At 35.6% G+C, this 17,440-nt stretch overlaps 1 protein-coding gene across 2 annotated transcripts in view; it reads right to left on the reverse strand.

The window, feature by feature from the left end:
- zip (myosin heavy chain 10) overlaps nucleotides 1–17,440 on the reverse strand; it is a 74,225-nt gene that overhangs the window by 26,242 nt on the left and 30,543 nt on the right. For both annotated transcript variants that reach the window (XM_073076190.1, XM_073076189.1), the window contains exon 2: nucleotides 3,432–3,588. In XM_073076190.1, the coding sequence (XP_072932291.1) occupies nucleotides 3,432–3,588 (157 nt within the window). The remainder of the gene's footprint in view (nucleotides 1–3,431; nucleotides 3,589–17,440) is intronic.

Consider the following 17,440-nt stretch of genomic DNA (forward strand, 5'->3'; position numbering starts at 1 on the left):
ATTAGTTCAAAACATGTATTTGAATACTGTATTTGTGTATTGATATAAAACATATGACATACTAAGAAAGAAGAGATTACTCTCTTGCAACAGCGAACTGGTTCCCTCTCGAAAATAATGGAGACCCTGGGGTGTCACGCTGACCAAATGCAAATTAATATGCTGCACACATCGTTTTCAGGACGTTTTCCTTTACCATTACGGTACTACCGCATCAGTTTAACATCCCCACCCCACTTACTTCCTCACACCAAATTTCAATAACCAAGCCAAATATAGTCACATTACTGTATACCTAAATTGAATTCAGTCTCCTACCCTGAAACGTAGCCGGTGTAACGAACTCCCGGAAAGTCCATTAGCATCCCCGTCGTTACGTTTGTTTACTAATGTCGCGAATCGCAAACAGACGCGCGGAGACGCGGCGTGGGTGTCGCGGACGTCGGTCAACAACGAGCTTTCAAGTGCTGGGCGACGGGATATATGTGGATAGATTTATTCGTACAATACTTGTTTTCCAGTTAAGGATTTGTATTTTAGTGTAACCCTTTAAAGCCATTATTTCTATAGGGACGGGATCCTTCGTGTATGGTTCGAATTTGGAATTAATTGACACTAAATATAATTTTATATTCCATCAAATTCGAAAAGATTTTTGAAGGTTATACACAGATTTTTTTGACAATACACATTTTAGCTTACATTTCAAACAAAAACAACTTTATCATCAATCGACTGCAGAAAAGTAACTTATATGACTATAATTCATTTATAACGGATTTATTTAAATAAATGATAATTTTCTACCTTAAACAAATAATTATAATTAGTATTAGAATGCCTAAATCAATAATTTGTATAATACAGTCGCAAAACGTAAACAGGGCGAGCGTGGGGGCTGCCTTCGGTAGCAGGTCATAGTGATGTGTTTATTACGCCTGTCAATAAAAATATGCTATTAATAGTACGCTTAATTTGAATAAATTAAAATATTTATGTTTACTTTATTTTAATTTACGCAAACTTACATCCGCTAATTGATACACGAGATAAATAAACATTTGGACGTCATGAGGGTCCTGAGTTATGGAGTGTAGATGCAGTAGTCCCTGCTATTCAAGTTTGATAAAAATGACTCGCTAGCGTAAGGATTTTACGGATTTTCCAGATTATTTCCCAACTTAATAGCATAAATAAATATAAAACATACAAGATTGAGAATTCCAGGTGCTATTAACCTTATATTGAACTCATTACATGGTCCACAACAAAAGGTTTAATCTAGAAAAAGTTCAAATTTCCATTCTAGTCACTTATACCGATCCATGATCTTCCAACATTCACAAATTATAAATACTAATCATTAATTTATATGTATTATACGTTTGAAAACCTTTTCGCTTCCTGCTTTGTATAAATTATTTCTAACATTCCTTCACTACAAACAATTCCAACAAGACAATCAATCTCCGTCCAATGAAATAGCTCCTCGTACAAAAACTTCCATATTAGCTAAATAGTTAATTGTAACGCATCCACGATCAGGCCCGCCCAGTACATGTCCTCCCGCGCATACATTAGCCCGCCATGTTTTATTTATCGGCTCTCGTTACTTCATGTTTATTTATCCGATCTCTTATATATAATATGTGTGTCATCGGCACAAACCCGGCGCCTAGGTGGAGCGATTAATTCTCCGCTGAAAGGCCTGGTGGTCTGGACATTTCGCCGAATTCTATTAACATTCCGATTGGCACGCGCGTCTCGGCGTCGGCTGTCATTCGGAGATATAACGTTTACAGTTTTCTAATTGATTTCCAGCTTAAGTCTCTAAGTCATGTCTTGAATAGAGTGTATTTCACGGCGATAGTCAGGATAAATTAAAGTCTATCTTATTGTTATAAGAGAATGTAACAAGACATTTGATTAGACCAATGTTTTTTGGAGTTTACTCCTTAAGAAACGATTTGAGTTATAAGGCCCGGTACGGAAATTTTATGAGGAGTAAAATCAAGTGTAACACGAAAAGTTGAGGCGTAACGTAGAAAGAGACAAACATATATATCTGTAGGATTGAACGTGTAAAAGAATGAGATGGAATACATTACACAGCGTATCTCATTCTCGGGGTCTCCTCTTTGCGCGATACTTCGTAGTCTCACTGTATAGTTCACTACCTCCAGTCTGAGAGTTGAATGTGTGCGTATGTTTGTACGTGTGTGTTGCGCGCCTGCGTATTACGATAATTACAGTATTTAAGAATGATATTATTATTCAAAGTGAAAGAAATCAATCATCCTAAAATTGGATTTGTATAAATTGAACACAATTATTATTATTATTATTATTTATATTATTTTGTAACATACTTTATGTAATACGCATTATTGAAGTAATATAAATAATCCGAATAATTACAGATACATATATGTTTGTTTCTCTTATCATTTTAGCAGATGCGTTCATTTACCCTTTTTTTCTATTCGATATATATCATAATTATCGTTCGTAAGGAGTAAACACCAATCGTGCGTCGTAGCTGACACACACACACTTTTTTTATTTTACTATCAGCATAATATTAAGTGTGTTTAAATTTTTCCAGCTAATTGACCGATTTTTCATTTTTTCACTGCCCCATATGTTCTATACATGTTTTACAAACATTTCTTTCCACTTAGCGTAAGCAAGTAGCGAAACAACTCAAATTAATTTAAAATTCCTAACATTTATTTACTTAAACACTTAGTTCACCTCGTCAGGTCCTTTATGGTCATACCCGCCCCACCCTGGGCGCATTATTTAGATAGCATGCAACTTTGGTCCGTCCATTTGCCTAATAATCCATTAAGTGGCAGTGCAGGCCGCACCTGAGTCGCGCGACGCGGCACTATCGTTTGCGACATTACCTACAAGTTACTCATTTTATGAACTGAACAACTTTCCGTGTAACAACAACTGCGCCCTTTTGTTTCGAAAACTGGGAAAGCTTTATTTTTTTAATACTCGACTGCGGAGTATAATGTTTTTCGAACGTATGTATCTATGTGCATTCTTTGGCACGCTCTACAGAAAATAATTAATTAATTGATGAAGTGTCGTTGAATTCGTCTAACTTGTTGGAGTGACATAGGGTCCGTTTTGAAATAGTCGAGATTTTTATTTTTCTATTATTTTCCAATATATGTATATTGTATCGAATTCTATTAGCCTTAATACTACGCCATCCGTCCCTCCATCTGTAATTTTTGGGAAAATAGCAACGAGTTTGTGTTTGACCTTCTGTTCATTTAATAATTCAGTATTGTAGCTGTTATTTTTACTAAACTCCTATAACATCCTATAACTTATTCACTTAGCGTCAAACGGACCACATGCTCGTCTGCCTCTCCAATCTCGCACATACTTCATATGAAGATTACGAAGCTCACCTTGCAACATGGAACGGTACGCGGTGTCGGTGATGGCGAACACGTGCGGCGGCACCTCGTGCCTCTTGATCCCCTTGTACCGCTCCATGATCTTCTCCGTGTATATCGGCAGCTTCTTGTACGGGTTCACCACCACGCAGAAGAGCCCCGAGTATGTCTGCAAGACAAAGAGATATGGTCAAAAAGTGATATTACGTACGAAATATAAAAAGAATATGGATGTATAAATAGTGTTTTTGTTTTTTATGTTTTTGAAAAGCCTATGTATAATTAAAATAATAAAATGTTAATGGGGATATTATATTTTTAATACGTAGATATATTTATATGAATTACTATGCATACTTCAGTTTTGAAACATTTAAGACTAGTGAGCATGTATATATGTAAATATATAACTGTAATGCATAAACTATCTATGAACTGATGGAATTACCTTCAAATGTCAGCTTCATGATGATATTTGGATTAAATTGCAACTTTCGATAGGCTGCACCCTTATTCAAAGGTTATTTAAATCCATCTATTGAAAGTGATACTATTCTATCTTGGTGCATGTGCTTGGTAGTCAGTAGGACTGATAGTATTCGACACGGGATACAGATTCGATTTCTGACAGGATAGACGTTATAGTTACGTATTTCAGGAACCAATAATTTGGTATATGTCTACAAGTGTGTGTGTTCATGGCACTAGTAATCCTATAAGGAATTAAGTGTAGACTAATATAGATACGAGAGTATTGTATTACAGATTAGTATTCACTTTATCGCCCAAATTCTTCCTCATCAAGTGGTAAGAGGGTATCTACTAATACTGTGGACAGTTACGAAGACACAATATTCCACCGCAACAGATTTTAATGTATTCTTTATCCCTTTGTTCTAAAAAAGCAATGTAGGTAGCCATTAGCTTCGGTGTTGCTTCCATTCCTACCGCCTCCCGCTATAAGTTACCACAGATACGAGGGGTTTAATTATTTATTGGCCACGCTCAATATTTCACGGCTAATCACCGCCATGGTGACGACGGTAATGTATCGATTGTTCCGCGGACTGATAGAGGCAGAGTAGGCCATGCGGGCTCAAGGGCAAGTGCATTTATTTTAAAAGCTCGGCGTGAAAAATTTATTCCTATAAACATATAATTAATCTACAAATACACCAAGAACAAAAATATACATTCAACATATACGTATATTCTTAACCGGGATCGAACTTGGAACTCTCTCCATTTCGGAATGGTATGGTGACAGCTATGCCACGACACTCGTTTAAAGTATCGGAAGGGTAGAAAATGAAAGGAATTAATTACATAATTTTTGGATTTTCATAGTTTGTTCGAACACAAATCATGCTAACGACACCACCGTAGGATTTTGCGACAACTACATAACAATCTACACAGTAACAATAATAGGCCAAATATTCAAACGACTAAAAACAAATTATTGTACTATAACTTTTAAATACTAGAGTAAGACCTTGTGTCCACGAAGTAATGCACCAATGAGCCATACAGAATATCGCAAACAACCAATTAAACAGAGGTAACACAATTTAATTGGCACAGACGGATAAGTTGTAAATTCACTGATAGCAATTGCTTCATTAGATACGTACGATATAATACATGTGAATAAATCCACTTAACAGATCACTTCACGACTACATTAACTGAATAAATATCAAAATATCTAATAGAGTCGAAATTACAACTGACAAGTAGAAAATAATAATTTACCCAACTTTGAAAACTATTGTTTAATATTTGTAAATTACTTTGAACTAATACAGCAAACACCATGGGAAAAAGAGTAAAAACTTTGAAATTTTGAATATTTGTATGTTGAAATTACATATTTGTATAACATTTTCTACAACACAACATGATTAGAGTTATGTGCTATACGATATCATCAAAACAACAGTATTATCTTTTTTTTTTTACGATGCTGGTTAATCTTAGCGACAACTATTTAATTAACACGTTAAAATACGCAGCAAAGCATACGTAGCATACAGACTCAGAATATTAGCATGGAATCCATTAATCCGAAAAAGGGCTAAGACTGGCTCTATCTTCCTATGTTTTGTTTACAAATAAATATTTCAATTGCAATATATATATAACTAAAATGTAAATCGATCGATAAGAAAACCAGTCTTTAAAGCATATCCTTCAATCTTAACATTAACATTTCTAAGATTAGGGCAAATCAAGAAATCTCGTGCCATTATCGGGCAGTATCGGCGACTTCAAAGCTACGGCGCTCGATATCAATCCGCTTATCACGGCAGATAAGGGCAATAGCTGCACAGAATCAATTTGCGACCTGACTCGTGGTTTAGAGGGCGCTGCTTATGTAAATAGATGAAGTCATCCTGCTTCATTCAATAGCTGCTAGAATTATAAATCAATGATAATGAAAAATAATTAATCAATAGACAAGACCACTAAGTTTGAATCTTTTCCGTGGAAATCATTCTTTCATTCGGTATATGAAAAAATATATATATACGCGTCGAATAGATAACGTCTCTTCCTTTCGGAAGTCAGTTAAAAATATTGTAAATGGTATTTCACTATCAATATTTACACTGTATGACATTTTGAAAGGAGTAAAATGCCTTATATGCGAAAGTTCACGACTTTTAAACATAGTTGCCCCTTCAGGCACCAGGTACGCAATACAAATTCTTTCTATACAAACTTGTTACTATTAAAAGATAGATGACAAAAGATTTTCCTTGATTACTTTAAAACTTTTGCTTTATCACTACAACTATATTTTCCATCGGTTACCAGTTACAGAGAGTTCCCAAGAATAATATCAGCCGCGTCATGCAATCAAATAAAATTAAAACAACGGCGTAAATTGAAAACTTAGCAAATTTAATTATGCGATGATTCATCATTATAGCATTTTACTGGAAATTTAAAGCTACATTGTCGTCATAATTAAATGAGTCACGATTAAAAACCTTGACCGTTGCACTTATTGGGTCAATCCAAGATTTCAATAACTACCCAAATTACTCAATAAAAACAGAAGTGTACTGCGAAAGACTTTATCATCCTGAGTTGACAGGTAGAGAATGGATTAAGTTCGCTCTTGTGGCCCTTTTAAGGTAAACACTTAAAATAAGAATGGATAAATGTACAACACTACTAGCTGATGGACTTCAGTTCTGTTTAAAATTACCCAAACCAAACTTGGACTACATGTCATAATTGCCATTCGAAAAAGCATTTTGCTATATATTTGCTTCTGAATTTATTTTCATGAAATTTTCAACGTCCGTCAATTACTTCCTCAATGACAATAAAGAAATAGCGCAAGTCTATAGCTATTTGTACATCCAGATGCCCAGGTCATCGCGTACACAACGCAGTTGGCTAATTAACGATAACCGAGTGCAAGCCGGCCAGCTGCGGTAGACTCTATAACATTGGCGACACAGTTTCCACGAGGCACGCTCCTAATTTGGCCGGTTGACCTTACATAGAATCACAGCTGGCTTCGCTCTGCCCCGAGCTCGAGAGGCGTGAGGCTGAGAGCCCTCTCTGACACATTCGTCACGTATGAATTAAGGGACTTATAGAGATTCTGAATTTATAGAATCAGAAATTCAGCGTGCTGTTAAAAACGAAATAAAGAGTGTTTATTGCACTGTTGTCTATTATTACTTTACTTATAAACTTAAACCTAGAGCAAAATTTTGTGTAGAAAAATGTTGTTTTCCTGAACGCATTCCTATTTCTAATTCTCTGTGGCCCAAACTGCTCACTTGATTTTAACATATGAGGTGTCGTTGGATTCTTCTTAATCATGGTAGTGACATACGCTAAATTTTTACGCAGTCACTTACACTAGTTACATTTTCAAGACGGATTTATTGGGTTTTACTTATGCAATGAAAACGTTATTATTATAACATTCCATGTATTATTCATTCAGAAAATATCTATAAACTTTTTATAGCTTAGACTCGACGGGTAACTTTGAAAATACCAAAGGAGCGTTAGACCTTGAGATGTCCTTTCATTATTTCCAATAAAATAGGAGTTTAAATGTTTAGACACAACGTACATGTATTTTACTTGCTAATCTTACAATATTAACGTTTAATATATATTTTAAAACGTTTGAAGAAATTCAATGCCGATACAGTACACAATAGTCACAGGGAATTTAAAGGAATCGAACTAGAAATCTAGTAAAATTTATAATTATATTTATAAACCTTAGGCACAAGCATGGTTTTTACGGTTTTGACATATCCATATTCTTGACAAATCCATAATTAAGCAACCTCTCCATTAATACATATGTATATCAATAAACTAATCAAGGCACAATGGACAGAGCGTATCATTGTTCACACAACTTATCAAGTCTACGACATACGCATTGGAGAGCGTGTTCGATTATCGCAATTATATATTTCAAGTACATAATCTCGCTCTGTGCGTGAGTCGGATCCCATGGGATCTTGGGGATAAAAAGTATATAAAACACTCCTATACAAAAAAGTAGCGCTGTAAAAATTTCAAGTCAATCTATCAACGAGTTTAGCGGACACAAACATACGGAATCTGAATTTTTAAATATAAAGACATAAAGTATTATTTCAAACGGTGTATTATATTGTGTAATCAGCTGGGTGGACAGTAGACGCTCACAAAGGAAAGTATGGCGCATCGTCACGTCGTGTGTGGGTGACTCAGGAGATGAGAATTCGACATTCGCCGAACGCTACGGAATTTATGGGCGGTTCGTAGTGCGGGGGTTATGCTCGAAATCCATATTAAATTTTATATTTAACAATCATTCATATCTATATATCTTAGGAGAGGTTTTTTTAATACTAAGTGCTCAGGCACATTTCAAGGAATTCATGGTTTATGCGTTACGTCATTACGTTACGTGGGTTCCAGCGTTAACCCTTGTAAAGAGTTTAACCCCTGCAATCTACAAATATTTCACGCGATAGTTAGCCAAGCTTTTAATCAACATGAGAATCGGCCGATACCGAATCCTTCATTCCTCATAAATCAAAATATATGTATAGTAGAATTCCGTAGTTTGCGGGGGCTGTTTTAAATGCTAGAACATATCGGGGTAGGCAACATAAACAGTGAAAAACTTTTGTGTATAACTATGTATATTAACGATTATTACCATATTCACTTCCTATACCACACCTAAGCTCAACATAAGACCATACATAATCCACGTATGAGTCAGAGGCTTTCCTAACAAACTCCGTACTCAGAATAAACAAGAACCACCAGTCGTGATGGTCGACGGCCTTGGAAAATTAAATACTCATGTGTGAAGTGCACGCGTCAAAAACTTTATTACTTAGTAATTTAATAGACTCCCAATCTAGTCAGTAATCATTTACACGATTAAATCTCTATATATGGAGCGATTGGCACAAATTGCATTCTCGATCACCAATAATATTCGTAGATATAATGTTATATAAGTTTAATTTATCTGATGTAATACCAGATAGTGTTAATTTTTAATAAAACATTGACGTTCCACCTTGCGTGAGCTGTATTTCTCATCGCGTAGAAGATAATATCTTAACTCTATTGAATTAACCAGAAATATTGTGCAATAATATTTGTATTAAAACTTTAAATTATTTCAAAGTTTAATACATTCGCTCGGTCACATGTGTTAAGGTACTTAATGGAACAAACAAACAATAGTCCAATCAATTTAATAGTATCTATGAAAAACGCTTTATATATTTACAACTAGCTTTGAATGAATTCTAATTAAGGTTAATAGAAGATTTAATAATAATATTGTTGGTCATTACAAGGCTGACGTATACATTGTGTTGAAAGCCTCATCAAGAATAGATCTAATAACACTTTAGAACTAGCTTGATAACTTTTCAACTTACTAATTGATCAATTTATATAGAAAAAAAAATAATACATATAAAAGTAGACAGCGTATTGCATCTGACAATAATAATTTAGGGCTGCCAACTTTGAAGACAAATAGTATTTTTTTTAAAAATTAACACATCCTTCTTAATATTTCTGACAACCCTTTTTATTTTTTTCATGACTACTCTTGAAGCAATTTCGGGGGAAGGATTGAGTCGTTTAAAATGGCAATATGTAAAATATAGTTTGTTGCCTACTTTACAATTTACGTATAATTGACTGAACTATTGTGCGATATAGTATAGTAATGGTGATAACCCTAGACATATTAGAGCTGACAATCCCGACTGATATTGGGTTATTGCTTAATGAGTCACATATGGTAGGTAGGTACGACCACTGACCAGCAGATAATTATACGGTACGATTATAATTATACTTTTTATACGATCGGCGTTGATAAATATCTCTTATATGGCAACACTTTAGCTCATACTGACAGCTTTACTGACAGGACAGAATGTTCATTTTGTCGTGGCCTTAGCCGAGTAACGTTGAACACTTGTCAAGTGCATTATGGTCACATTTTGGCACTTATTAAAACCTGCTCGTAAGAGGGTCAGCTACGAGCTGTTTTATCGTAATTTAATTGTATCTGTCACCGGCCTTTAAGGGAAAGTGGAGCGCGAAATAAAGATTACCGTTGCGATATACTGCGTGCTGTAAACTCCGCTCGTACGACTTATATTCGATACTCAATAATAATGTCAATGTCTCGGAGGACTTTTCAATATCATTTACTATTTTAAAAAGAATATGTAAATAAAACTAAACCTATTACAAACTACTAACTATTTTCTATACTTATATGATTTTCATTGGGTGTGGCTGCCTCAGTAGTGTCTACACGCCTGTAATCGGCTTTAGGTAGAACCTCTGTTGTAGATAGAGTTGATAACAGATGTCTATGAGCGGCAGTGTTCACTTGCTATCAAGTAAGTAAGTTGCTTACACGCAATAGTCACACGCAGTTTGCTAATTCAATCTTATATAATAAAAAAGGTTTAAAAGTAACGGCGGTTGAATCACCACGTGTTACAAAATTTAACATCAAAACATAAAATGCTGAAAAACAATAATAATTTTAGTAGAATTCTTAAAAATACATTGTTTCCATGCGTGACATACGCGCACATCTGCGCAAACCGCGGCGCGGCCCGCAAGGTCGTTGCACAATTAACTGACGTTACAACGCCTGCCTACTTATTTCGATTATTAAAATATTGTTGTCACGTGCAAGTTGCATTTTACAGCGATAAATACCTCAGCTATGTTTAATTACAGAAGCTTATTTTCGCAAAAAGAGGTAAATTGTTCCTCGAGTACTGATTCTTTGTGTATGCGAATGCGTAGCATGAGACATTATTACTAAGTCCTAAGAAGTAGAAAATGTGACCGAGAAATTTAATCAAAAAGTAAACATGTTAAGAACCTAAGAGTTTGTTCACGATTAACATGAGGGATCGTTTTACCCGTGTTCAGATTACATCATGCAGGGACAATGCTAATTGTGAAGATACCGAGGCATTTTCGTTAGTGTTGTCATGTATTGTTTATTTCCAGAACCCGACGTTAAATATGGAATGTTTCTTAATTACTATTATAATGATTTCAATCGTTAATACTTGAAAACCTATTACAAGATTACGTAACATCGAGCATCATTTGCACCTAAATGATACTTAAACGTCTTTTCCTTTTTAGCTATCGCGCCCAAATTAATGCGCTCATCCACCATTGTTTACACCGAACAATCTACACACGACGTGCGTTTGTACACATTCATTATCCACTGCTTCCTTCCAATGCGCCGTTATCGCCGCCTATCAACGCGAGACGGCAATAGTTGCATCATTAAAAAAACACATTTCCACAACAACCGGCGACGACGGTACCCTTATCTATCGCCTACATATTAAAACCCAAACAAAGAACGTACCGTTTTATAACAAAAGTGTTAAAGTTTAAATTGAAATGAACACGTGAGCATGAGTCAGAGCCACCTTTATGGTTAGTGTACAAAGTGAATACTCGAGTGTAGTTAACCATATTTGGTCATTTGTCCTCGCGGTTTACATAATGCTAAGTCGCTCCGCGGTGGGTACGAGTAACATCTGTAAAGTGACAGATGTGACAGAATGTATCTAGTTATCGATAGATCACTCTATTAACCGTCCACATGTATAATTCACATACGATATGTAAGTCATACTTAGCTTAGCTTTTATGCTATCATGCTGAGCATTGGCATATTCGGTTTCTCACGCTAGGATCTCGTTTTTACTTTAATTTTCATTTCATCATGGCAAATTTTCATTTTTGCAAAAAATATATCCATGTGTGTTTTGAAATGTATTAGAGCCAGTAGGGTTCGATGGGCCAATTATTAGCGCCACACTTTTTCTAACGTGCAAGCTCGTTAATACTTCAAATATAAAAATAAATGTTTATAATAAAATGTAATTATCGCTTGTTTTCAATTGTAAAGCAACTCAACAATTCCACTTGATTCAATTCTCAGCTACATCGTTGTCGAGTGCATGATTTTCCAAAAACTCATGGAACAATTACCGTTGTGTTATTATCGGGTGGCTGGGCATGGGTCGTTCAACCACCGCGACGGCTGCAGGATACAGGCGGGCTCGAGTTCGTATCCGCTGATACAGAATCGTTCGTGGCGATAGTTGCATTAAAATTAGAAAATTAGACGGAAACTGTTGTAATGTAGAGAAGATTTGAGCAGAGCTGTGTCTCTACATAATAACTTTAATACTAATTTCCTTACATATCTTCTCATGCCTCTCATTTTAATAGCTCATTTTACACATACCTACATGTAAGAGATGTGATAAAATTATTACCCTTGTCTTAAGTGGTAACTTACTGCTATTTAAAAATCTGTTTGTAAAACATTTGTTTGGGGTGTAGCAATGACATGTAGGTTATACATCTATGGGGTGTAGTGTGATAATAACAATCTTTGAGATTTTTTACATTTTAATTTAATACTAATTGAAGGAAAATCAGAACATCTGCATAATTTTATCAAAGTTATTCAAGCCCATCAAAAAAAAAATCGCAATTGCAAATGACCTGGACCAAAACCAGGAATGCAAAGTGGATTTTAATAAACGCAGCACAATTTCAATTACTGCTTCGTCTGCAGACTGTAATTTGTAATGAATAATTGAATTTCGGGTGAATCACTGATTAAACTTCGGGTGTCACGACTCCATTCGTACGGCTTCGAGCGGTTGATTGGTTTACAGTTAAAAAACGAGTCACCAAGTTTGGATGCCCGTGATTTGTAAATATTGGACTATCTTATCAGATATGGATCTAGTAAGATAGTCAATAACGTATGGACGAAATCGCTTTTTAGAGTTCCGTACCCAAAAGGGTAAAAACGGAACCCTGTTAATAAGCCTCCGCTGTGTGTCCATCTATCACAGGGCTCTATATCTTGAACCATAACAGTGACCATAATGTCGGCCGCTACAACAACAAATACTAAAAATAAAAATAAGTACGGGTCTCCAAACAAGACACCACGTTTTTTTTGGGGGTTTTCCTTCTATCTATTAAACCTTGACCTTATCAACACTTCAAATTTTCACAATGCATTTAATTTACATGCAATCTGATAACAATTACTAAAAATAAAAAAAAAATGAAAATTTGGTGGTATTGAAACCTCCGCTCGACTCGCACTTAGCCAATTTTTCACATTAACATATTTATTCCAGTACATCATTTTATGGCAATAAATCTGATCTGACTCATCAACATCGTCGCCGGCTCAGGGTTGCGTACAGCACGATTAGGTTATATGACCTGGTTTTATTTCACTCGCACGGAAAATAATATTTATGTTTGCAAGTTTATTTACACAGAACCGACGCGGTTACAATGGTGTCGGTCTTGGCTGTATCAGCAATCTTTGTGTTGCTATCTATGCCTTAAAGGCGACTTTTACGAGTAAGATTACTCTAGACAATACACGCTAAGCTTATGCTAAGCTTACTATGTAGAGTACATTACAAATGTTAAACTCTTTGTTTCTGCTGCATTGATGTCGTCAATAGAACAATCTATTTGTTATTTATAATAGCTATCTAGACTCTAAAACATCTATTTTGTGTATTTTTCATAGTCGATCTAATTTAATCCTGAGTGTAGCAGCGCAATTATGATCGGTTTAAGGTGGAACTTTGTTTTATTCCGTCAATATAAATGCTATGGTAGGCAGTGACTACTTAAGATAGACAGAATACTTTCTGTCGCTTCTACTTCTTAAAAAATGTACTATCATTACTACTCCAGTAGTAAAGTTGAGGGGTTTTCCAAATCCTCAAAACTATAGAGAACACTTAACATAAAGTAGATTGCATGGTTAGGTCTCTAAGTTCAAAAAGACTTCTTTGTATAATTAATCAGTTTAACCCTATTAAACTTGCATATTCTGTCAGAGGCTTCAGCCGCGTCAAACGGAGGTCTGTTGCCTAACCAGATTAACACAGGGCAACAGTAATCCCAGCTGCAGGGATTAATTTGGGCGGCTGATGACGCAAGCCAGATCACGTTCGACCAGTGCCGAGTACATAGGGAACTTGTACTACAAGCGCGATGGGTTTAGCTATGACATCATCTACGAGCTGTACGGCGGTTGTTTCTGTAGTTACGTGTAGATAATAATTATCCGATACTATTTTAATATCGTATTTTCGGCAGCAAGTCCCATATATTTTTGATTAGCCCTTTCGAGCGTATATGTCATCAGTCCATCTATGTGATTGTATATATACATCTATGTATTTTTTCTGCGAAATAATAATCGGTGACTCATAACATAACAGACGCAAAAGTTTTTGCGAAACAATCAGACATCCGGACCCCAAAATAAAAAGATACATGCATGTCTACCACTTAGGATTCTTCGTCCCAAAAATCAAAATACAATACACATCATGTCATACCATTTATGATTTTAATCTGAAAAATTAAATTATCAGGATTCGAGAAAGAGAAAACATTTAACCTTCAAGACGATTTTTGGATAACGTAAAAAATATTCCAAAAGTACAAATATCCTCTTCGTCTAAATTAGTGACGTCCTTCAAGAGGGCGAGAGTGGAGGCCTGGCGCACCTGCTGGGGCATGCGGGTCAAACACCTGTCGGCTGCCGGAGAACGCTCGAACGGGGACCGATTTTGGAACATTTACTTATTTCAAAAAAACTGTAGAATCTTTTCGGATCGACGCTAAAGTTTGATTTTTCCAATTCGATTCACAGGAACACAGCATATTATATTTCAACTTGCAAAAATTAGTATACTGCAGTTGTGGTAATAAATAATACATACTTCTATTTAGTTTGTTGAGTATAAGGATCTCATGTATACAATGGTTTACCTGTGCATTTTCTGTTCTTCAATCAGTGCTACGGTGTAATAAACATATGGATACAAATACAAAATCGTCACAAAATCTAAAAATCATAGAAACCATCCGGTTATACTAAGTCTATCTCTTAATCAGCTCACACAAGTAGAACATAATCTCTTAATTGAATTCCGTCTCGCCAGCGTCGTCGCAGCGTCCAATTTAACGGTCTGTTGCCGCACCTGCGACCGCCCTCCCGACCTTCACCCTCGGTACAGTTGCTAGCGTAAAGATAGTTTACATACAAGTGATTGGAACATGATAATGTTTTTATTAGCACGAGTTATCCGCGTCGGAGCGGGCTAGCAGACTACACTCCATGCATTTCATTCGTCGGTTGTGTGGAGAAAACAGAATCACCAGTGAAAAATATATGCAGCCTAATTGCTCGCTGAGGAGAATTTGTCAGTTATGGAGTTAAAGTACTTGTACTCTATGAGTCATGCAACTGATATTTACTGATATCTAACAAGGTTAAATATTATCTAATAGTTAACTTTATAAAATGGTAAGTTCATATGAACATTTCTATTGTAATAATACTGCTATTAAATTTCAGTATTAGGTAAAAAAAATACTGCATACATAATACATTTTCAAGAACAAATAAATAAACATTCTTTCTATTTTCGCTTACGGAAGTTGCAAATATTTGATGCGTAGCAAGTCTGAGTCAGGTCATAAATATGGAATCAACCCCATTCGTAGTGCAAAGCGTTTTCCGAACGAACCGCGACTAGTGGCGGACGTAGAGCGATGCGTCACCCCCACATAGATACCACAATCGTATGTGTATTTTAATGACTTCCGGCCATGATATTGCAATATTTTGACGCCCCGGCCAGCGTATCGGTCACCATAGTCTGACACGAAGAGGGTTCCGGGTTTGACCCCAGTCAGACCACATCTTCCTTCATAATTAATTGCGATTTATATTTTAGAATCTGGGTGTTTTCTTACGTGATCCAGGGTATTTGGCGTTCTTTACTAAAAGAGACATTTGTGATAATGTTCATGCCAATTCATTTAAGTGTACACCGTGACACCTCATAAAATTACAGAAACTAATTATAGTTCAAGTAACAAGTAGAAAAACTGTCGATGTAAAAGCAAAAGGATCGGTTTTACAGTTTCTACTCATTACGATCGTGCGTATCATGTGACATCTGCGAGGTCTAGTGACAACATGTGAAATGTACTAGACTATTGAGTACTAGAACATCTACCTACAATACAAGATTAATACACGAGTCTCTCCAAGTTTGGAGACTTGGAATACTCTATACCACGCCAAAACAATTACACGAGTAATGGGCGAAGTATTTTTATTGCCTAACGAAAACCAAATAACCTTTTATAACAAGAAATCCCCTGAAATAAATATAGATGTTATAATGCCTTATAAATAGCATCATTATCTTGGACATTCTGAATTCATATTTTTGAAAACAAATTTAGCAAGGTTGCGAAACATTAGATCCTAATAGTGGAATACCTCAAATACTAATTAGAATATAATAGTTAGTAAGTACAATATAACGATATTATTTTGTAATTACAACCACAATAAATTACATGATAAACCTATTTAATGACCCGAAACTTAATTAAAAGTCATATTATGATACCAATAACAAACCTGTTAGCGATAGTCCAAATAGTACTATTAGAATGCATTTATAATGAAGCCGGTTGCTAGCGTCATGTGCCGGTTATACTTAAACAACTAGGTATACGATTACTAGTTGTAGGTAGAAAACGATCTGATATAGTTTTTTTATTTATAAAAGTAGAAACGAGCATGCAGTTCACTTGATAGTAAGTACCTACTGCTGTCCATGAATGTATGTACTCAACTTCAGATAAGATAAGAGTCCTACCTGAGGTCGGCCACAGATACGTTGCTACCCCTGAATACAAGTTAAAACGCCTCAAGTAAGTATGTCTCACTTACTACGCCCTTCAAACCAAATTACAGAGCGCCTAACACTGTTGTTATTAGGCAGAAATAGGTGTGAAGGCGATGCCTCTAGAGTCAAGTACAAAGGGTTCTACTACGATCAAGAAAGATCAGTGGCATTTAATACCGTAAATGAATCAATCAAGCCGTGGGGCTTACACTTACTCCTTGGTGAAGATTGGAGAAGAAACTCTAGTAAGCTAGTTAAACCGTATACAAAGAAGGTTATTCTCAACAAAAACGTCTGATAATTAAAGTGCTACCAGCACCTTAACCCAATGTGTATCGGATAAAAGTTTATGAGCTATAAAACAATAAAACAAAGCTTTTCTTCTATTCCTTATACTTATCTCTGCACATATTTGTATTAGAACTTTATCTTCAGTATAGACCCGTTCAGAACCATTCCATGCAGTTGTCAGCTTATACCGCCCACAACTATTCAGATTAATTACAAAACAATGCATACCTTAGTCTACTCTACTCCAGCACTGGTGACCCAAATTCCGAACCAATCTATAACTCCAATAACAGCATTACTACCATTTTAATTTCACTTCCGTAAGTAAAATGAATATGGTTTACGGCATAATAATGATAAATTGGTATGATCCAACATCTTTAAAGAAGG

Source organism: Epargyreus clarus, unplaced genomic scaffold, assembly GCF_041222505.1.
Source record: "Epargyreus clarus isolate Ecla_fem2 unplaced genomic scaffold, WU_Ecla_fem_2.2 ptg000008l, whole genome shotgun sequence".
Classification (NCBI taxonomy): Eukaryota; Metazoa; Arthropoda; class Insecta; order Lepidoptera; family Hesperiidae; genus Epargyreus; species Epargyreus clarus.